At 42.0% G+C, this 23,878-nt stretch overlaps 1 protein-coding gene across 3 annotated transcripts in view; it reads left to right on the plus strand.

Moving 5' to 3' along the window:
• Positions 1-7,664, plus strand: part of PTEN (phosphatase and tensin homolog) — a 61,940-nt gene extending 54,276 nt beyond the window's left edge. For 2 of the 3 annotated variants that reach the window (XM_056530065.1, XM_056530063.1), the window contains exons 7-8: positions 3,167-3,394; positions 6,168-7,664. In XM_056530065.1, coding sequence (XP_056386040.1) covers positions 3,167-3,394; positions 6,168-6,353 — 414 coding nt within the window. In that variant the 3' untranslated portion in view covers positions 6,354-7,664. The remainder of the gene's footprint in view (positions 1-3,166; positions 3,395-6,167) is intronic. The other variant, XM_056530062.1, reaches the window with a different exon arrangement.
• The last annotated feature ends 16,214 nt before the right edge of the window (positions 7,665-23,878 follow it).

Raw genomic sequence — 23,878 nt, forward strand, 5'->3', positions numbered from 1 at the left:
CATGCTGGGAGTTTAGTTTTGCCACATCTTGAGGTCCGCAGGTTGAAGACCACTGGATAGGAGGTAATACTCACGTGTCCCCACTGCTCTGGACCCGTTACCGCTGCCCTGGATGTCGCTCCATCGCTGTCCCCGTGGTGTCCCCAACGCTCCGGACTTGTTCTTCCCCCGGCATCCACGCTTTCAGTCGCCGTCATCACTTCGCTAAGCACGCCGCTCCTATTGGATGAAGGCGTGCGTGATGACTTCGAAGGAGAGCGCAGGGGATCCCGGCACGGAGAAGACACCGAGGAGGCAGTTAAGGTCCCTCCCGGTGTCCTGGAAGCTGTTCTCGAAGCCGCGATTTCACCGCGGCGGTCCCGAACAGCCTGACTGAGCAGCCTGTTAGTGTTGTTTTAGTTTAAGACGCGGCGGTCAGCTTTGATCGCCACGCCTGAAGGGTTAATACAGGGCATCACCGTGATCGGTGATGTCCTGTATTAGCGGCGGGTCCTGGCCATTGATGGCCGCAGGTATTTGCCGTATAAGACGCACCAACTCCACCCCCCCCTGTTTTGGGGAAGAAAAAGTGCGTCTTATATGGCGAAAAATACGGTATGTATGTAGATGTCTTACCATGGCAGTTATGGAAGCCTTTAGAAGGCCTATGTTAGCCTGGTAACAGATCGCAACCGTAGCAATCGTGTTGTGGGAAACCTGATGAACTCTAGAAGTGCTGGTCATTTGCTAGCTAAATGATGCTGTCACCATTGACAGTGACATCTAGATGCTTCACCCCTTAAGTGTGCAGGAATTTTTATTATTTCTACACTTTAAATTTTTTTCCTTCTCATCCTCTTTTTCTCATTACACAAAATGTAGAGAAAGAAAGATATTTGAGGGGAAAAATAAGAATACAAATAATTTTTAAATTTGAGGCTTCCGATCCATACGATTATAACAATATCTAAGTTACCTAGGTTTTATTTTAACTACTTAAAAAAAAAAAAAACTTTATTTTTTTTGTACTAAAAATAGTATGCTTAAAATTGTCCTCTTCTGACATAACGGCCACTCCCATAGACTTGCATTGAGGGGGTGTGGCCTTGATTTCACGAGCTTCCGCATCGCTAGTCATTCGGCACGGAGCTAAGTTCGCTCAATGCACCGCATGTCTTAAACAACTTTAAGCCCTCCCCATACCTCCATCATGACATACCAGTTGATCATGGTGCGTTGACTACATTTTTGAGCAAAAATGTTACTTATATTTGATTTTACGTTTTTATTTTCAAGGTGTCCTTACAAAACATTCATGCCCCTAACGTTTGCGATCATGGTCACAAGTTCTCTCTAATTCTAGGTTTTGCTTTTCTATGAGGGTACTGCCAATATTATTCAATGGAAACGGTTGGATGGCATGGACTTAGTGTTTTCATTTACTTTAGTTTTGCTAAATCCCCTGTAATGCAATATGTCACTGAAGTTCCCATTATATCTGCCACACGTGTAATCTGTATGTAGTTTGCCTTACTGGGGGGGTGCAACACTTCCAGCTGCATTTTTGGCTGAACTGGAAATAAGTAAACCTTCACCTGATTGGCCATTTTTTTGGTCAGTAATAGTGGTCTGCAATCTGTGACTTCCAGGTTTTGGAAAACTACAACTCCCATCATGCTCTGGTAGCTTGCAGCTGTTCCTAACAGGAATGCTACAAGTAAAGTTTAGTTTAATGTGAATCCGGCCACCTGTAAATAGAGGGTGTCATTATGTTTATCAGTTATTTTTGGTCAGGAATTAAATATTTACATGCCACCTGCTTAAAAGCACATGCTATGAAATGGATCCAAGTCTGAGCTAAAGGTGACCTCCGACTCACGACTGAATTCTTCTGATGACCTTTTAATCTTTTTTAGGTCATATAACTACCTCCCAACAAAATAGTTTTATGTGGACAAATTGACTGCAGAGAGATTTTTGTTAGCTATAAGAAAGTTTTAGGTGATCATGTGTTGGATTATATAGTTAATAAATGTGAATAAGCCCCTTTCTTATTAAAAGCTTGAGTTACTCCTTTTTCCCATTTTTTAAATAAACATATGGGGCATTACCACATGTATAAATGTCTAAACTATTAAAATGTTCATGTGGTCAATGGCGTAAACCTAAAATACCAGGAACTGTCTGGAGCAGGATAGGTTTTCTATGGGGATTTGCTCCTATTCTATGCAGAGGTGTCAGCAGAGAGCACTGTGGTCAGACTGAAAAGAACTACACAACTTCCTCTGGAGAATACAGCAGCTGATAAGTACTGGAAGGAGTTAGATATTTTTTTTTATTTTTTTTATAGAAGTAATTTAGAAATCTGGAGCCAATTAATATAAAAAAGTTTTCCACCGGAGTACCCCTTTAATAAATATACCCTAACTTTCCCAACGTTTTGTCTCTACATGGGGAAGAGTTCCCGATAGCTTTAAGTAATGGCTATAGTTAGAAGTCCTAAGTAAACCAGTTGGTGAGTGCTTATTTTCTGACACAGTGGCTCATATTGTGTGATGCTTTCATTTTAATCTGCTGAGTGTCTGCTACCTATTACTCATAAACACAATTGGGGGAGATTTTTTATTTTCTATCATTTTTCAGAGGCCTCTTCAAAAAATGAAAGAAGCGATCTGATTGGTTGCTATGGGAAACTCAGCAATTTTTCCTCTGGACAGGTTTTGATAAATCTCCCCCAATATTCAGAATGTCCGGCCTGAAACTCAGGCGGACATTCTGCACATTTGCAGGTTCCGGTGGGCGCTAGGACCACTCAAAAATGCGCCGGCTCATAGGCGGCAATACTATTCCGAGCAAATTCCACAGAAAGAATAGACATGTCTATTCTTTCTGTGGATGCCGGAATAGTTATTTCTGTGTCAGAAACATTTGCAGTTGAAATGCCACTGTGTGCACAAGGCAGCAGAATCCCTTTGAAATCAATGGGACTCTGCTGCAGCGTAATATCCATGCAGAAAATTCTGACGGAATTCCACATGGACATTTTGCTGTGTGAACATACCCTTATACTGCTAGTGTCATTCCAAGCTCAGTAGCTAGAATCCCACCATATTTGCTCATTATTTGCTTGCATTTGCTGCTATGTAATTCATTTTTTTTCCCCTATTCCTTTGTTTTTTTTTATTAGGAGAAAATGTTTCATTTTTGGGTAAACACGTTCTTCGTACCTGGTCCTGATGAATATTCAGAAAAAGTAGAGAATGGATCATTAGTTGGAGAACAAGAACTTGATGGTATATACAGTACAGAACGTTCAGACAATGACAAGGAGTATCTTACCCTCACATTAACAAAAAACGACCTAGATAAAGCTAACAAAGACAAGGCCAACAGATACTTCTCTCCAAACTTCAAAGTAAGTCGCCATTCAATTCTTCATGCTTTCCATTTGTTGGCATTTAATTTTTTTTTATTTTTTAAAATCTTGCTAAGTCAGGGGTTATCTAAAGAACAGCCCACTTCATAATTTTTTCTTGTGAGGGAGGTTTATGAGGTATTATAAGAAATGAAAGTTGTGCTGTAAATAAGGATCTTGAAGACTAAATCCTGGGATAATATCTCAACATCAATGTATCACCTATCCACAGGATAGCTGAGAAGTGTATGTTTGGGATCAAAAGAACCGGGGTCCTCCTTGCACCTGTATAACTGCAGGAATTTTTGCTGTTTTCCATTTGTTTTCCTACATGTTTAACAGCCTGTTAATTTTCTGTCTACAGACCCATATGAGGGCTTGGTTTTATGTGGGACCGCAAAATCTATGGCAAGGTTAAAAAAAAAAAAAAAAAAGGGGGACCAAATTAAAGAAATAGAAAAACCAATTATTTTGTAACTTTGGGTTTTAACGCAGTGTGCCTTTTGGTAAAAATGACATGTTATCTTTATTCTATAGGTCATTATTAATACAAGGATACCCTATTTATGTATGTATGTATATATATATATATATATATTTATATTATATATAATTTTTTATTTATTTTTTTTTTGTAAACTAACGTATATACTCAAGTATAAGCAGAGTTTTTGAGCATGATTTTTGCGCCAGGTCGTCCAGTTCATCTTCACTGCAAGGACCGTCCGCGTTCCGGTGGGGAGGGTCAGTCTGATCGGGCTGTCCATCTTCACCGGGAGGCCCCCTTCTCCGCTCCGGGCTGGCCTCGGATTAGTGACTCTGTATTGACGTCCGTGCGCAGCAGATATCTGTGACGTTGGGTGTCCCTGCGTGGTGGCGTCAATGCAGCGTCACTAGTCTGGGGCCAGCCCGTTGCCGAAAAGTGGGCCTCCTGGTGAAGATGGATAGCCCAGGCCAGCTCACCCTCCCTACCGGAATGTGGACGGTCCCTGCAGCTACTAGGCAACAGGACTGGGAGAACTGGGGAGGTGAGTAGAGAACGAGGGGCGCCTGTATGATGATGGAAGGGGCAGGCTGGATGAGGACAGGGGATATTGACTGGGGGTGATGACGTGGGGGATGGGTCTGGATGATTGAAGGGGGGGGGGTTCATCAGGGTAATTGGGGGGGGGATGATGAAGGGGGATTTGGATTATGAAGGGGGGTTTGGATGGGGGTGGGGCTTTGGATGATGGGGTTGTGGATTTGGATGATGACGGTGGGGGTCGTCTGGATGATGTGGTGGGGGGGATACATTTTCTCAGGTTTTTGTGGTGACATTAGGGGCCTCAAACTTATATTTGGGTCGGTTTATACTCTAGTATAATAATGTACTTTAAAAAAAGTTACTTTGTAAGAAAATTAGTATGTTTAAAATTGTCCCATATAAAGCTTTCATTTATTTTATTTTTTTGGTATATGGGGCTGGTACATGATATGAAGTGAGCAAAAATCGGCAATTCCAGAGTTTTGGATTTCCTTTTTTAACTGTGCCATTCATCATACGGTTTCATTAATTCGATTTTAAGATTGGAAATTTTTCACACGAGGATACCAAATATCCTTTTACCTTTATTTTATTTGAAAAAAAATTTAGAACTTTTTTATTTATTTTTTTATTTAAGGGGAGGGCTTATGTATATTAACACTGAAAAATTATTTTTTTTAGTCCCCATAGGGAACAATTACATACAATCTTTCGATTGCAAACACAGCATTTGAATAGTTATTGGCACTCCACTTGTACAGGTGCCGAGGCTGCTTGCACACTTGGAGCTCCAAATAGATGGCACAGAGGCAGTTAGGGACCCTCTGTCATTAAAGGGGTACTCTGCCCCTAGACATCTTATCCCCTATACAAAGAGTAGTGGGGTCCCCAGTAGGGATCGACTATTTAAAAAAAATAAAAATTAAATTTTGGGCCGATACAGATAATCTGTGGATATTCTTTAAGTTATCTCCTGTATGGGGCCGCGGCAATGTATAGGAAAGGTGCCGTTCCATCCCTGCGTGACGTGGCAGCCGGCACGCCCCTCCATGAATCTCATAGAGCTACATGGAGGGGCGTGCCCCCTTTCCTGTACATTGATGCGGCCCCGTACAGGAGATCGCGGGGGGGCCCAGCGCTCGGACCCCCCCGTGATCTAAAACTATCCCCTATCCTTCAGATAGGATATAAAGTTCAGAGCACTACAGATCTCCTCCTTTAATAGTCCCCATAGGGGACTATTTATAGCAATCATTTGATTGCTAATACTATTTATTGCTGTGCGTAGGGCATAGCACTGATCAGTATTATCGGCTATCTTCTGCTCTGGTCTGCTCGATCTCAGACCAGAGCAGAAAACGCCGGGGAAACTGACGGAGGCAGGTGAGGGGAACTACGTTGGCCATTACAGATGATCGGATCGCTGTGGGTGATCAGATCATGCATTTTTCTGACAGCACTACCGCACATGCTGTGATCTGTGTTGGTCACTGCATCTGAGGGGTTAATGGCAGACATCCGCGCGATAGCTGATGTCTGCCATTATCGACGGGTCCCTGGTTGCTATCAGCAGCCGGGAACTGCCACGCATGATCAGAGCATCGCTCCAATGCTCACTGTAATGTACAGGACGTAACTGTGCGTTAAATACCACCACACCAGGACATACATTTACGTCCTGTATAGTTTAGGGGTTAATAGGTAGGTTGTATTTACAGCATTTACATATTTTTATTTTTATTTCAGGTGAAGCTATTTTTCACAAAAACAGTAGAAGAATCTTCAAATTCAGAGGCTAGCAGCTCCACTTCTGTGACACCGGATGTTAGTGACAATGAACCTGATCATTACCGATATTCTGACACCACTGACTCTGACCCAGAGAATGAACCTTTTGATGAAGATCAGATTACACAGATTACAAAAGTCTGAATATTTTCCTTAATTTTTTTTTCATTTTTTTTTTTTTTTTTTTTTTTTTAATCGAGGGAATTAAAACCACAGAAAAGACAAACTTGAATAAACTGAAAGGACCTTTTTAAATGGCATTGTCAGCCTACCATAGGAGCAATTATTTTCTTTCCTTGACCAATATTGTTTTGCCCCACAGGGTTTTTGGCACTGCTGTCCAGTGAAATAAAAAGAGGAAAAAAAACAGTAAAATTTAAGAAAAGGTTACGTAGCATTGTTATGTAAATATCCTTTTCGTGTCAAAAGGACATTTAAATCTTAAAATTAGGATAAATAAAGATGGCACTTTCCCATTTTATTCCAGCTTTTTTTTGTTTTTTTCTTTGTTACCCCCTCCCCCTCTTTAAGTGGAGCTGTGTATACGTAGTTTTATTCCCAATTTTATTTTATTTCCCTCTCCAACTGAAGTTAACTGTGTGCTTTGTGAAATACAAGGTTCACCTCCTGCCTCTTCACAGCCATTGTGGCAACAGATAAAAATTTTATTCAGCTAACAGATGTTTGAGGGTTATTTTGTTGTGCGTATGTATTAAAAGCGGTGGATAGTGAATATTTAAACCTGAATCTACTTCCAGCTTGATTCATATACCATCTCAAAACTATTACATGCTCCTTTGTTTAGCGTGCCGCAGTAAATCCTGAACATATAAGGAATTGTCCACTTTCGCTGGCTGCTCATTGTTTGTGCTGTTTTTTTTTTTCTTTCTTCTTCTTTAAGCATAATGGTGCTAGAAAAGGCAGCTATAGGAAGCGGTTCTTTAAGAGGTACAGGATTGAACCATCCAAATCTTCACATGCAGGCCCACACAGAGTTCTAAAGCCAACAGGGTCATCCGTTTAATCCGTACAGGTATACAGACTAGTCGTCCATAGAGAAATGTATTTTGATTATTTGAGGACAAGAAATCCCACTCCTAGAGTGTCCTTCACGACAGACTGCCCCATTGACGGTTTCCATCACTTGTGTCTTATCAAGGCTAATTTGGCATCTGGGTGCCAGAAAAATCTCAGTATAGTAGTTTGCGCTTACTGGAAGTCTGTTTTCCATCCCCTTATGCCCTTGGCAGATATAAACTATTTTAACAGTACAAGAAGTTAGTGTTTTGATTCTAACAATTGTTCTGAAAAGCAAAAGAAAAATGATCCATAAATTATATGTTGCCTAAATGTCAGCTGATAGACCTTCTGGACCTTACACATTCTATTACAATGAGTTTTGCAGTTTTGCACACTTTTAATGTCGTTAACTGTTAGGGAATTTTACTTGAAGAATGTCTAGTAGCTTCAATGTCATAGTTTTTTTTTTTTTTTTTTTTTTTTTTTTTTTTTTAAACAAACACACACACACACATGTTTTTTTTTTTTTTTTTTCCTCCTCACCACAACAGCATCATGGGGAAGAGAGATCCCATTCCAGGGAACAGGAAACCCAAAGATTACACTCCCCTTCATTGATTTCCTGTCCCAAGGGGAGCCCAGACCAAGACAGATTTGGTCCTGCATTTTTCTTTTTTGGACTTGTTGCATTGTTGAGGCTTCCTGATGGGCTAGAGAATCACAGGAGAGGATGTCCCCAGAAAGTTTTAATCCTACTGCTGAGCAGTCAAGTCCTGTCCTCTTGCCTGTAAAATGTAAGCGGCAAGCTGTGTTCTGAGGCTCCCTTCTGGCTCTAACAGTCATGGAAGGTGTTCTAGTAGATAGCCATAGTTGCTTGATGGTTGCAGGGAGACAGCTGGCAGCTTTGCATGCAGATGCTGTGTGTTCCCACAAATGTTTGATGTTACTTCCAGTCTCTGCCTCCGAGAACCGGAATTGGGGCATCTGGCCATCTTCGGAGTTCCTGTTGTGGCTGGGTGTGATGTAAAAGGCCATTTAACAGGCCATTATATACTATGAATGTGGAGGAATCAGTAGAGCCTTACTCTGCGCATGACATGTTTGATGGACTAGAGAGGGGCCAATAGTGTTGTCAGTGCTAAAGAATGTTTCCCTAATGGATGAGGAATGAAAGAAATGAGATAAAAATGTCCCCCCCCCCCCCCCCCCCATGGGAGGTTAAGAGAAAGTATCCCTTTGCCGTAGCTTCTACCTGCAATAGACCACTTAGGTTAGATGCTCCTATCATAAAGGTTTCTAGAAAGGGCTTCTTTCCCTTTAAAAAAATTTTTTACAAAAAACTGGGAAGCTTGTACTTCAGTAAAATGCAGAAAAAGGTTGCCTGAGAGGACCTTGTTTTACCTGCTTGCAGGGTTATGTGGCTGAAAAACTGGGCAGATGTCAGTTCAAAAGTTCAAGCTCTGGTATCCCTTGCAATAGGGATTATTTCTTTGGTTCTGTCACAACCTGCTAGATTAGACTTGTGTCAAGAGCATTTTCTACTTCCTTTGCCCTCTATACAGGGTTGACCCTTTTTTCCCTCCTCAAGACATCTTAGGGGTAAGAAGGGGAGGGAGGATTCTGCTGGGTAGAAGATTGCGAAGAGGTCTAAGGGATTCAGGTTTAATCAACCCCTTAATTCTTCCAGAAAGTCCAGCTTTCAATGACTCTCAACAGATTATGCCTTTTCCCCCCAGCATGGAAGCAGATTTGCGAGAGAAGTTGTGAAGTAGCAAATTGGCAGACCTCAGGGATGCCTATTTGCATGCCCAAATCTATCAGGACAAAATTGAGTGGCAGTTGAGGTCCGCTCCCAGCATCTGCATCTACAGTTTTGTGCCCTTCCATTCGTTTTTGCCAAAAGTATTAACCAAAACTGTAGCAGAAATATGAGCTTGTATAAGGAAGGGACAGAAATTTTATTTCCCATTTAGATTACTTTATTCTGGTAAATTCATTTGACTCAAAAGAACCCTTGGGATTTTGCACCGATTAGACTGGTTAGTTAATGGGGAAATTGTCTTCCATCAGACCAGCACAGCAAAAGGTGTTTGTAAGTATCCTTCTAGATTCTTCTCTCCAGAGGATTTCTTCCAGAAGAAAGGGTGATCAAGATAATCTTCTTTTGTCAGAAGTTCTTCATCAGCCATGTCTTTTTATTGTTTACATCCATCATTACCATACGTCCCTGGCTTTAAGTCATGAGTCACAAGTCAATCGTCCCCTCCAACTCCATATTCTAAAAGTATAGGACAATTCATCAAGCGGGTTGGACAAGAAATTCAGGCTATACTAGAAAGTATTGAGTTATTTGGCTTGGTAGAGATGTCAAATCTTAAGAAGGATCTTGAATGGAAGATTGAGCATCTCATAATCCTGACTACAGATGCCAGCCCCTGGGAATGGGGCCCACTTCCAAAATTAAATCTTCCAAGGCATCTGGAGGCAGACAGCGAATCAGTGATCCTTTAAACTTCAGGGAACAAATGGCTATTCTTCAAGCTCTTCTAGCAGCAGGTCCACAGTTGATATTTGGGGGGGGGGGGGGGGATATGAAATTTTCATCGGGTAATTCCACAGTTGTTTCTCATGTAAACAGATGGAGCATCATGAGAAGTATGTCTTTTGATGCCTGCCTCTGTCTTTACAGAGATAAATTTTCCCTTCATCAGTACACCTAAAGGGTTCCTTGAATTACAGAGCAGACTTTCTAAGCAGGCACAGGCTTCAGGAAGGGGAATGCTCCTTAAACCCTTAGATTTTCCAACTGATTACCAGAGTTTAAGGGGAGGGGGAGAGAGACTTTTTTTCTGCCACTGTTTCCAGCAGAGAATCCAGTGAGTGGTTGCACTTTCTCAGGCACTAGGACCTGGCTTATGGCTGCCTAAAGTTCTGTAAAAGTTGAGGGTAAACAGAGCAAAGGGTGATATTGGTTGCTCCCTTTTGGTTTTGGTTAAGAACCATGTTAGTGAAAGATACATGGGTTCTGCTGGAGAGTGAGGACCTTTTTTTAGGCCAATTCACTGTGCACATCTGCAGAGGTTGACAACATGACTCTCAATTGTAGTTATTTGTAGACCAAATAGATTTAGATAATCCCAGTATTGTATTTTCTACAGCAGTGCCTCAACAGTGTTAAAGCCAACCACTCTAAATGTTCAGTTTTCTTGCTTAGTGAGAATTATTATTGACCAAAAATCATCTAATTTGCAGTGTGTGTGCCCCTCAGATTTGTCCTTGGGGTCCTCACAATTATTCCTTTTGAGCCCTTGTCTTGATTCTCTTAAGCTTATTGATAGACATTACTTTGACAAGGAGACTATTGGAAATATCTGCCCTTTCTAACTGAACATCCCAAGGTAGAACCCTCTTTTCACAAAGTGCAATAATCCATCTAGTAAGTTTCATACACTTGATGTAAAAGGAGTCTGGTAGAATACCTAGACAAGACTAATGAAATTTGCTAGCCTGTAGCCTGATGGATTAAGCAGGCCATATCTTTTAGCCTACTCCACTTTGGGGGTTCCAGTCCCTCCTGGTCTTTAAAGCTCATTTCACTAGAGTTGTAGCCATATCCTGGGCAGAGTGTAGAGACTTCCTTGCGTCTGAACTGCAAAGCTGCTACTTGGCTGTCTCCCCACACCTTTTCTGGCACTACCGATAAAATGTGAAACAACCGTTCCCTTTTTTTTTTTTTTTTTCCCCCGTTGTTAACTCTTAGCCTGGTTCCTCCCTGATTTCTTTTCTCTGGTACTTCTCTCCATGGTGCAGTCATCGTAAGGGGGAAATCTGTAATTCCAACTACCGTTAATTGTTTCCTTGACCCATGACAGCACCCTCTAGTTTCCCCAAGGTGTCATTGCACTGGATATTGCATACGCTTTAAAAATTGTTGGTCTCCTCTCTTGGTTGTGTTGGGTGTTAAGTAACCAATCTTTGTCAAGTAGGCTCTTATTTAGATCTCAGTAATCCACGGAGTTGGAAGGAGGTGACTATATATTTTTGTCCTCTGGGTTTTTCTATCACCCTCCCCATGGTGTTGTCATGGTAATGAGGTAACAAAACTGGTAAGTGTAATTACATAACTTTTGTTAAATTTACTTCACATGGTTAAGTCAGTGTTGCTTTAAAAGTTTTTAGCACGGCACAGATATAAAAATGTATAAAGTATAACTTGTCCCAAATATCCTTTGTCGTTTGACAGTTAAGGAATCTACTTTTTAATAGCAGTGTTCAAGAATTTATACATGGCAAATCTAGCCTGGTACTCCCATGAAATAATGTGGCAAATTTTGTATTTTTTTGGCATGCCAGGCTACAGAATATTTAAGCTTGCCACAGCTGCTGGTTTTTTTTTTTTTTTTTTTTTTTTTTTTTTTTTTTTCAAGCTTTAAAATCAACCATTCAAAATGAAATATTTATATTTTACAAAAATAAGTAAATTTTACGGAAGTGTAAAATCCCTTTTTTATTCAGTTTCATTAAATGTACTTTGTCCTAGTTAATAATGGAAGCCATCACTCAGATTTAAGTACTTGGAATGTCAGTGGTAGATGTAATTTCCTGGCCAAATTGGCATTTAGACGTAGGTTTTGTACCTTGACATGGTTTGTTTTATTTTTCATATTGGGCATTTACGGAGTGCAAACAGTTGAAGGCTGGGTTTAGCTGACCATAATATGGCTGCAGTTGAACATTTGGATTATGGCTAAAAGTACTAAGTGCTTAACCAGAAAGGACCATGAATACTTATGAGGCTGTCATTCAGGTCCTTAGACCTGGCTAGGACTGGCATCTGTAACATAGAGGCAAAAATGCTGCTGTTTTATGCTAATCTGAAACTAGCCCAAAACAAATACTGCCTTTTTAAAGATTCAGACATACCATTCTTATGTATGGAAGTCTGTCTGCTCATGACTAGAACCAGCTGCGATATTTGCCCCTCCAGAGATTGTGGTTACCTTAATCTAAGTAAACGTCTTCCTATGTAATTTCAATAAGAAGCTGTTTTTATTTTTTTATACTGCACAGTAAGAGCAAAACAAACTTCTTACTGAGATTACGATGAGACATTTATTTCAGTAAAAGGCCAATAGGATCAAGAGGTCAGCTATATCAATCAGCACAGGTAAAGTTTCCAAGCCAGCAGGCACACTTTCACATCACTAAAGTTGGTGTGTTGTAACCATGGATAATGCAATCCCGTGAGATTAAAAGGGTATTCCAGTGATAGAAAGGTATTCCCAATCCACAGCATAAGAGATAAGTGACTGATCATGAGGGGTCCAACCTAGCATGCGCATCCAGCTGCTCCATTCGTTCTCTGTTAGAGCCTCTGGAGAAAGAAGAGCTCTTTACTTTCTTTGGTGGCTTCGTTACAAATGAGTCAAGTGGTTTGATGTGCTTGCCCACCCACCTGCAGACAGTATGGCCCCTGTTCTCGTAATTGTGGATGTTCCCAGAGGCCAGACTTCACTCGTTCAGTCACTTATCCCCTATTGGTGGAATAACTTTTTAAATACACCCCTCACCTGTTCCACTCACATTATGGAGGGTTAGATAGTTGGTAGGATATTCATAAACTTAAGTTTTTAAATTGGCTAGTAATGCCAACTTTTTGTAAAGAGATTTGTACTTGTTTGTGTCCCACAACTTGGCAGCAGCACTCGCTTATCTGCAGTATTAAAATATTTTGTTTTATTTTGACTTTCAGTGCATCACCCCAACATTGATCAGGAACGTTGGTATAACCAAATGTAGAACACTTGACACATTAGGCTCTATACAGATTCGTGTTAGGGATTTTGATATTGCTGTCAAAAATAAGCCTTTCATAAACTTGACAGACCCAATTAAAATCTGTGGCATCAATCTTTACATGTTGAGTGCAGTAGAAATAAATTGTCAGATATGGCTTCATTATAAGTAGAAGCCATGACACTAATGTGAATAGCACAAATTTTTATGTACATGAAGCCTGTTTAGCGTTCCAGCCTTTGGGCAGCACATGGGTAACATGTAGAGGAAAAGCTTTTTAGCTGCGGAATGACCGGTCAGATCTGTGTGGTTAGTCCATTTCACTGAAGGCTACTAAAATTGTAGAAGATCGCACACAGCCTAAGCAAGCCTGTCTTGAAAATGTTGTTTGGCACTCTGTATATACAATCTATATGTTCTATGCCATAAGGATTGTTTGCAACCCTGGCTGCCTATGTATATTAAATGCACTTTGGAAACAGCTCTAAAGACCTTTATTGCTAGGCCTGTCTTTTTGCAGCATTGTAATGTATGCATTCTTAGACTTGATCCTACTTTGGTTATGTGCCATTACCACAACCTGTAGCACCCACGTTTAGATGGCACCAAATGCTTAAAGCTGGGCATCTTTTTGTATCCACCATTATTGATTGATTTTATTGTTGCTCATTTGTTGCCTTACTGACATAGCCAGGGGTGAAGACTTGGCATGGCTAAACAGATTGCACTAAGATGGGGAGTCACCAATTATGCAGGCATGGATTCCTCCTCCTTTCTATGTAATACAGTCATGGCTGTAAATGTTGGCACCCCTGAAATTTTTCAAGAAAATGAAGTATTTCTCACAGAAAAGGATTGCAGTAACACATGTTTATTCCCTTTTGTGTGTATTGGAACTAAACCAAAAAAAAGAGGAAAAAAAGCTAATTGGACATAATGTCACACCAAACTCCAAAAATGGGCTGGACAAAATTATATGCACCCTTAACTTAATATTTGGTTGCGCAACTTTTGGGAAAAAATAACTGAAATCAGTCGCTTCCTGTAACCATCAATAAGCTTCTTACACCTCTCAACCGGAATGTTGGACCACTTCCTTTGCAAACTGCTCCAGGTCTCTCTTATTGGAAGGGTGCCTTTTCCCAACAGCAATTTTAATGATCTCTCCACAGGTGTTCAATGAGATTTAGATCTGGACTCATTGGTGGCCACTTCAGAACTCTCCAGCGCTTTGGTGCCATCCATTTCTGGGTGCTTTTTTGTTTGGGGTCATTGTCCTGCTGGAAGACCCAAGATCTTGGCCACAAACACAGCTTTCTGACACGGGGGTGTACAGTGCGACCCAAAATAAGTTGGCTATCCTGAGATTTCATGATGCCTTGCACACATTCAAGGCATCCAGTGTCAGAGGCAGCAAAACAACCCAAAACATCATTGAACCATCTCCATATTTCACTGTAGGTACTGTTCTTTTCTTTCATAGGTCTCATTCCGTTTTCGGTTAACAGTAGAATGTGCTTTACCAAAAAGCTCTATCTTGGTCTCATCTGTCCACAAGAAGTTTTCCCAGAAGCATTTTGGCTTACTCAAGTTCATTTTGGCAAACTGTCATAGCGTTTCATTTAAATATCGACGGATAGTTTGCACTGGCACTGATGTTTTCTGATCCTGCAGGACAGCTTGAATATCTTTGAAACTTGTTTGGGGCTGCTTATCAACCATTCAAACTATCCTGCTTTGACACCTATTCATCAATTGTTCTCTTCCGTCCACGCCCAGGGAGATTAGCTACAACGCCATGGGTTGCAGACTTCTTGATAATGTTGCACAGTGTGGACAAAGGCAAATCTAGATCTCTGGAGAGGTACTTGTAACCTTTTAGATTGTTGATATTTTTCCACTATTTTGGTTCAAGTCTTCACAGTTCTCTTCTCCTCTTTCTGAGGTCCATGCTTAGTGTGGCAAAGACTAAAGTGACCTTCTCTCCTTTTTATCTGCTTTCAGGTGTGATTTTTTTTTTTTTATATTGCCCATACCTGTTACTTGCCCAAGGTGAGTTTTTAAAGGAGCATCACATGCTTGAAACAATCTTATTTTTATTTTTTATTTTTTTTCAACAATTTTGAAAGGGTGACCATTTTTGCCAGCCCATTTTTGAAGTTTGATGTGAGTATCCAATTGCTTTCTTTCCTCCCTTTTTTTTTTTATATATTTTTTTTTTTTGTTTAGTTCCAATACACACAAAGGGGACCAAAGTATATAGCAAAACATGTTACTGCAATCCTTTCCTGTGAGAAATACTTCATTTTCTTGAAAAATTTCCGGGGTGCCAACATTTACGGCCATGACTGTACCTGCTGCTATCTTGTTATAGTTGTGACAACGTAAAAAAAAAATAAAAATAAAAATTGTAGAGTTGGTGCTTTAGTGATGCAACCTCAGAAAAAAAATCCCAATTCTGTTGCGACCTTTTTTTGTGGAAATGAAAGCAGGGATACTTGTAGATACTCTACCAAGCTTAGTCTCCCTATTCCTGATGGCTTTTTGTTGAAAACTGTCATGTATGCTTTTATTTTTGGGGAGATCATTACTGACAACCTAAATAATGGGATTTTGCACTGTCCCCCCCCCCCCCCCATCCCTTCTCTGCCCCCTAAGTAAATTGATTTAGGATTTTACTATTCTTGAAACCTCACTATTTTATGGTATAGTCATCTGAAGTGGAAAACATGGCATTATATATGTATAAATATAAAATATATACAATGTACTCTTCTATCACTTTTTCTTTATCTACAAACCTATAGATTTGACAAGAAAATCTGTGACTGTATGATACGTCCTACTCCCCAGTTTATTTATTGCAGTATTTTGTTGGCCCACCCGAAAACGACTGCGTTTTTTTGCTATTTGCCACTCACGGTACTGGGATAGTATGACTTGTAGGCATTGATGCTTGGGAACTATGCATGAAGGCAACATGTTGGGTATTTGTATAGCTCAAGCAACACCATGAAAATTTGCATATCGGTTTTGGCTTTTGCCTTTAGCCATGTAGGGTTTCACAGTGACCAACATGCTTAATGCTTATCCATTAAAAATAAGAGGTAGTTAAGACAGTGCAGTAATATTTCAACAAGTGGAACAGGTGAGGGGCTTAAAGAGTGGATTTTGTCAAAATTGGCTTATATGTATTATGTCCAAATTGAAAGATCGTCCCATCAAGACCTTCACGAAGAGAATAGGACCAACATAAAGCCCCCACAGTAAGGGCCTGCAGGCAGATCTATGCTCGCAGTGAAAACTTTCGATGCAGAAAGTTAGTTTGTGTACATAACTCCTATGTGGAATGGGCCACAGATTTGTGGAGTTTGCATACAGTGTGTATACAAGCAGAAGTTGAAATCTAGCTAAATTTGTGCAATATGTCGAACGATGCCTGTGGTTGCCACAAAGTGCCTCGTTTACTTTACTTATCCCCTGCCCCCCCTTTTTTTTTATACTGTTAAACTTGTCATGCATGCAAATGGAATGGGTGAAACTGTGCACTATTAAGAGGCTTCAATTGGAGGAGGGCATATTCTGCCCTATGCTTCTGCTCCCAAATTTGAGGAATTCTTTGATCATTTTTTTTTTTTTACCCCCTTCCCTTCAGTCTTTTCTCCGGTTCAGCCTCTTTAAATACTATTGTGCTGTGCAGCAGTGGCTCTGTGTGTAATGCTATGCACTGAGAATATACAACAAATTACATGTACAGGATAATGCCTCATTCAAATCACATGTCCATTTGTTATTGTATGTGTGTTAACATCCCTTTTATCTTAGTGTTATAAACTCCACTTAAAAACCAATTAAAGTCTCATTCTTGTCACTGTGTGGGTGTTTTATTGGAAAGATGTATACCCAAACTACAAAAATTACCAGTGTATTAGTGCTAAATCTGTTTACAGGGCACAGTGTCCCAAGTTCTTACTCCAGTTTCAAGTGTTTTTTGTTGTGGTCTTAGCAGAAAAATGAAAAATGTATAATAAAATATATACAAAATAAAATGTATATTTAAAAACAGCCGGTCCATACAACAAATGTTCTTTTTTGACTGTCATTGTGTCTTTGTTTTAAATTAATGCTTTTGCATCTTACTATATTTAAAGGTTTCTCGCATTGTTTTTCCTTTATGGTCACACAATGAAAGAGCGAATACAAATTCTTGCCCATCTTGGGCTTTACACAATAGTTTGTACATTTCATGTTTGAAGAGTGTATTCTCGACTTGCACAGGATTAGCAAATGGAAGAGGGAACGATTGTTACACGGAATCCCCAAGCAGGCAGCAGAAACCAAAATAGGAGCCTGACTTTACCATCCTATGAACTTACCATCAAAGTCTGATAAGTCACCCTTAGAAATGCCTAGAAAGAAGGGGCGGACATTACTACATGATACTGTGCAATGAAATGTGTTCTAACTCTGCTCAAGCAGCTGGACTGGGTGGTCATACATAAAAGGCTTTGGTTGGCTAGAATGTAGCTGATAAATCATCCATTAGATCTTTCTGAAGAACAGTCTCCCGAGCAACATAGCAGACTAAACTGGCAGGTTATGATTAGAGATGAGCGAACTTCTCGGCTCGGCAGTTGATGACTTATCCTGCATAAATTAGTTCAGCTTTCAGGTGCTCCCGTGGGCTGGAAAAGGTGGATACAGTCCTAGGAGAATCTTTCCTAGGACTACATCCACCTTTTCCAGCCCACCGGAGCACCTGAAAGCTGAACTAATTTATACAGGATAAGATATCAACTGCAGAGCCGAGAAGTTTGTGATAAATCGAATTTACTGAAAGTTTGCTCATCTCTAATTATGATAAAAAAAAGGGTAAATTTGATTTGAGAAACTCACTAATACATTAACTTTATTATACCTTTTGTGCAATATGCAAGGCATGACTAGGTATGAACATACCAGGAGGCCGCATGCAGCAGCCTTCTATTCTTTTCAATGGGATTCTGCCACACTGAGCACACTTCCGTCACCGAAATTTGGTTTTCTGGACTGTACTGAAAGAATGAATATGTTGTTCTTTTGGTGGAGTACCTTACGGAACTGAATTGCGGTCATTGGGGATGGCGCATGATCATAGTGTCAGCACCTGCTGCACGTGGAATGTTTGTCAGTAATTTCTCCAGGGGGATATTTTGAAGTGCGCCTGGGTCCTTAGAGTACTAAAAGGTGGGGATCACATTATGATTGTGCTCTGGCACATGGGCATCAGTGACCTGTTAAAATGAAATGCTGATGTATACATGCATAGGCATGAGCCCCAATGGCTCAAGCATGGCTAGTGACCACATTTGAGTCATTTTCTAAAATGTATGTGTTCAGCTTCAAACTAAAAAGCACAGTAGATGATGCTATTGTGTTGAAAAATACGTTCCATAAATGACCTGAATTTAGCCCCTAGGGGGAAGATTTCTTAAAACCTGTGCAGAAAGAGGTGTAGTTGCCCATAGCAACCAATCAGATTGCTTCTTTCATTTTTAAAGAGGCATGCGAAAAAAGCAAGCAATCTGGTTGCTATGGGCAGCTGCACATCTTTATCTTTGCACAGGTTTTGATTAAAGCTCCCCCTAGATGACTGTCTGGACCATTAAAGGGGTATTCCGGGCAAAAATATTTTATGCCCTATCCAATGGATAGGGGATAAGATTAGGGATCGACCGCTATAGTTTTTTTGGGGCCGATACCGATAATTCCCCCGCGACAGATCATTGATTTAAAGCGGGCGCTTTAAATCAATGCACTCCAGTGGCTTTTGCGGTGCCATAGACCGCCGCCACCAGCTTCTCTCCCCCTGCCTGTCCGGGGGTCCTGAGTCCTATCACTGCCACCCCCGCACCGCTCCCCCTACCACGTCGCACCCCCCCACCGCACCGCCCTGGCTCCATTGCCTCCCCCATCCCCGGTTTTATAATTATCTGTTCCCGGGGTCCACTCCACATCTGGCTCCGGTGGCGTCGTCCTGAGCTGTCACGTCGCGCACGTCACGTCACTCGTCATTGCGCACAGCGTAACGCAGGGCGCAGCAGGAACCAGAAGTAGCGTGGGCCCCGGGAACAGGTAATAATAAAACCGGGGATGGGGAGGCAATGGGGCGGGGCATTATCGGCAAGATGCCATGCCCCCTCCATTCACTGCCGTCACGCCCCCTCCCATAGACCTGAATGGAGGGGGCGTGACGTGACGTCACATCCCCAGTCACGGAAACACAGCAGTTTCCGAAACTGCAGACACAGTCCCCGCATTGAATGCGGGTGCTGCAGGGAGATCGCGGGGGGTCTCAGCAGCGGGCCCCCCGCGATCAGACATCTTATCCCCTATCTTTTGGATAGGGGATAAAATATTTTTGCCCAGAATACCCCTTTAAAGTCAACAGGCCTGTGCCTGGCTCACCACGTGAAACTTATTTTGAGAAGTTACCTACGTAAAGGTGCCGCAGATGGCACAATTATGATTTAAATGTAGCCTTAGAAGTAAAGTTTATTTTAGAAATGTACCAATATTCTAGAATTTCTTTCTCCTATTTTGGTCTGTTAGCCCATAATTGGTTAATTTAGGTATTGCAGGCTTTTGGTTACAATTCCTTCTTTACAGGTGCTGATATTCATTGAGGGACAGCGAAGAAAGTTCGGCAATTCCATAAGGTCAGTAGTGGTGGATGATGTAATGTGAACATTGCTCTGCCCCCCCCCCCCCCTCCCCCCATGTTTCCGATGCTCTTCTCCATTGATTCTAAATGATGCTATTGACCACTTTAGGCAGTAGGTAATACAATCCTAAATACTTGACTGTAGAGCAGAGCCTAGTAACATGCATTTAAGTACATACAGGCTTCCCATCCCCCATTCAGAGTACATATGGAAGCCTCTCCCTGCCCCCAACGCCTCTTTTCTTCAGGACATTATCACCTATTAAACCTTTTGGCTATAAACGTCTGGCTATCTTTTGCAATAACATCTGCTTTAGCTATTAATGTGATTCTTCCTTTAATGGCCCAGGGCTTGTGCTGGAGCTGCAACTGATTAACATCAATTTCCTCCTCCTAACTGGAGAGTTAAGTGAACTCCAAACTGTAATCCCAGAATTCACAAAACTGCAAGCGAAACATGTACAGGAAACACTGTTTACATTGTCTTAACCTCTTCAGATTTTCTGGTAAGCAAAAAGGTTTTACTTACTCGCTGGGAAAACATTAGCTGGACAGTGTACTTACTGTTGATGCAGTTACTGCTCCAGAAAATGTCAGCGTTCCCTTTGCCTTTTAAGAAAAGGGAAATTGGGGGCGTGGCTTAGGGACTCAAGCATACAGGAATCAAAATGTAGTGTTAGGCTTTGAAGGCTATAGACTCATTTGAGGAAATGTTTTTTCCTTTACCCTAAAATACATACATTATACTAGGGCTGGGCGGTATGACCAAATGTGTGTATCAGTATTTTTTGGAGGTTCCACGGTATATAACAGTATTTGCTAACCCCCCCCCCCCCCCATATTATCAACCCACGACCCCATCGGTATGACCAAATGTGTGTATCAGTATTTTTTGGAGGTTCCACGGTATATAACGGTATTTGCTAACCCCCCCCCATATTATCAGCCCACGACCCCATCGGAGAAGCGCTGCCCTCGTCCTGTTTATTGGCGGCCACCGGTGCTGGCACTCTATATACTGTGCTGTATCCCTATTACCGGTCTGCAGAAGGTAAACAAAATAAACTTTAACGCACCTACGTCAGTCCTTACGCTGGGGACTGGAACGTTGGAGAGCGGTCACCCTATCACAGGCTGCAGCGATGGTCCTCCTCGGCTGGTGATAGGCTGAGCCCACTGTCATGTAAGGCGCTCTGGCCGGCTTTTTACATGACAGTGGGCTCAGCCTATCACCGGCCGAAGCAGAACATCGCTGCGGCCGGTGACAGGCTGACGGCTGTCCGACGTTCCCGTCCCCAGGAAACAAGTGAGGCCGGTACCGGACCAACGGGAGGTGAATTAAAGTTTATTTTGTTAATTTTTTTGCAGCCTGGGCATAGGGATACCGCACAGTATAGAGCAGTGGTCTCCAACCTGCGGACCTCCAGATGTTGCATAACTACAACTCCCACCATGCCCGGACAGCCAATGGCTGTCCGGGCATGCTGGGAGTTGTAGTTTTGCAACATCTGGAGGTCCGCAGGTTTGAGACCACTGGTATAGAGTGTCAGCGCCGGCGGCTGCAACAAACAGGACAAGGAGGGCAGCGCATGCGGGTGACGTGAGTAGTACCCTAATGGGGACAGCGTTGGGTTGATAATTAATTTGGGGGGGGGGGGGCAGAACAGCGCTCGCAGGTCACATAGGATTAGTTCCCTGATGTGGGGACAGCGCAGCGCAGTGCTGGGCTGATTCATTCATTCCTGAGGGAGAGGGGCCAAACCGGTATTGCGGTAAGGGTTAAAATTCATATCGTGCAGCAAAAAAATTTCGCTATTCGGTATGAACCAGTATACCGCCCAGCCCTACATTATACATGCATTTTTTATTTATTTTTCCCCACAGTTTACTTCTGCAGTTTGTGTTGCTGCACGTAGCAAACTGCAGAATTCTGTTAAGATTGTCAGACACTTCAGTCTTTTCAGCCATTATCTGAGATCTGGTATAATGGAAGCTGATAGACTGATCATAATTGAGCTTAAACAATCGCTCAGGAGAGGGCAGCAGACACACTTGCTGATGAATAAGCTAAGCTTAAAAAAATAAAAATGGGTCAGTCCGAAATAAATACATTTCGGAAAAATAAATATGCGCACCCAGATGTGCAAGTAAGACCAGCAGTACTCTGGGAATTCATTGTAGGGGCTCCCATGTGTTTTTTTTTCTTTTTCCCCCATCTGTTTGAAAGCTGTGTGACAATGTGAGCAAAAGGGAAGTGTCATCTGTGTCCATTTAATTTTTTTAATTAAATACAATTGAGATCTGGAACTTTTAATGGGTTTGGAAGTTTCCATTCTCGTAAGATAAGATGTAGGGGAAAAAACTTTTAATTCTATTTTTGCACAGCATAAAAAAAAAATAAAGTGGAATATTTTAGCCTTCTGTCTTGTTTCCAGGAGAGCACGGCTATGCTGCAGTTGACTGGGCTGATAGCATTACTTTAGTAACTACCTTCCACTCTGTCCATCCACTCAGTGCAGCATAGCCATGTTCCCCTAGAGACCATGTGACGTATGACCTATTATCTCTAGCCACATGGAATGCTGGGAAAGGTCCGAGTGAACCCGAAAATAAAGTCTGACGGAGGTAACAGTATTGTAACTTTGCATCATGTACTAAAAGGCTGAAGAAAAAAAATCCTGGAATAATACTACTAGTCTCTGGCCACAAAGGACAAGATCAACTAATGGCCTATAGAAAGTATACAATTTTGTATGTTGCGATAGTATTATGGAAAAATATTTTATATCTATCAGGGCTGTGGAGTTTTTTGTAACTCTGACTACTCTGTATTAATATGCAAATGTATTTTATACATTCCTTGAAGGAAAGAAAGGCAACATACATGTCATTACCACAGGACTACTGGCTGGGAAGCCAACAGTCTACTGTATTGAACAGTTTGTGTGCTGATCTGCTGCTGAAGATAGGGCAGTGGGAGGACATGATTTCCCTAGTAGAATCCCATAGTCCTGTTTAAAGGGGTACTCTGCCCCTAGACATCTTATCCCCTAGCCAAAGGATGGGGCATAAGCTGTCAGATCGCCGGGGTCCCGCTGTTGGGGACCCCCAGGATCGCCACTGCAGCACGCCACTATCATTACTGCACAGAGCGAGTTCAGGCGATAAAGGGGACGGAGCAGTGTGACGTCATGGCTCTGCCCCTCGTGAGATCACGGCCCGCCCCCTTAATGCAAGTCTATGGCAGGGGGCGTGACGACCGCCACGCCCCATCCCATAGACTTGTATTGAGGGGGCGGGCTGTGACGTAACGATGCACCGGCCCCTGTATGGCCCATCATTACGAACAGGGCGAACTCGCTCTGTGCAGTAATGAGAGCGTGGTGCCGCAGCGGCGATCCCGGGGGTCCCCAGCAGCGGGACCCCGGCGATCTGACATCCCCTATCCTTTGGATAGGGGATAAGATGTCTAGGGGCGGAGTACCCCTTTAAGCTAACAATCGAGTTTACAACTTTTTATAGCCTTTTTCCAATGGTTTACTGCTTCAGTCTTGAACTATTGACCTTCCATTCCCTTCACTTATACAAGTGTCTCTAGTCCTGCAAAAAAAACATATTTCCTTAATCCCTTATCAGTGAGAGGCTAGGTTACCCATGTAACAGCAGAACACAACACTATAGAAAGTATAAGTATTGCCGCTCCTAATTGTGCGTTGCGTGCCATATAGTGAAGCACATGAAAAGCATGCTTCTTCACGGTCACTTAACGTGTTCGTTTTGCGGTTACGTGAGGCACTGCCTGCATTGATCTTTATTCTTACTGTAGAAAAGTCATTGAAAGGCGGATTTAAAGCGGATTTTACGCTGCGGATCCGCTGGTGAAGGCCCCGCTCTATGCTGTCTTTACATGTGCCGGCAATACACATTGCAGCGATGTGCGCAGCGTACTCGCACATCACTGCCAATCTCCCTGCTCTGAGCTAGGCAGAGAGCTCCCGCGATGTGCGAGTATAAGGCAAATTTGTAAATTAGGAGGAGGAAATGGAACGGCCGGTACACTTTAAAACTCCAGAATTATTGCAGCTTAAAACCAACAGGAACAAGATGAAGGACAGTCAACATGCACGGTAAATTTGTAAATTACTTCTAT

Source organism: Hyla sarda, chromosome 7, assembly GCF_029499605.1.
Source record: "Hyla sarda isolate aHylSar1 chromosome 7, aHylSar1.hap1, whole genome shotgun sequence".
Classification (NCBI taxonomy): domain Eukaryota; kingdom Metazoa; phylum Chordata; class Amphibia; order Anura; family Hylidae; genus Hyla; species Hyla sarda.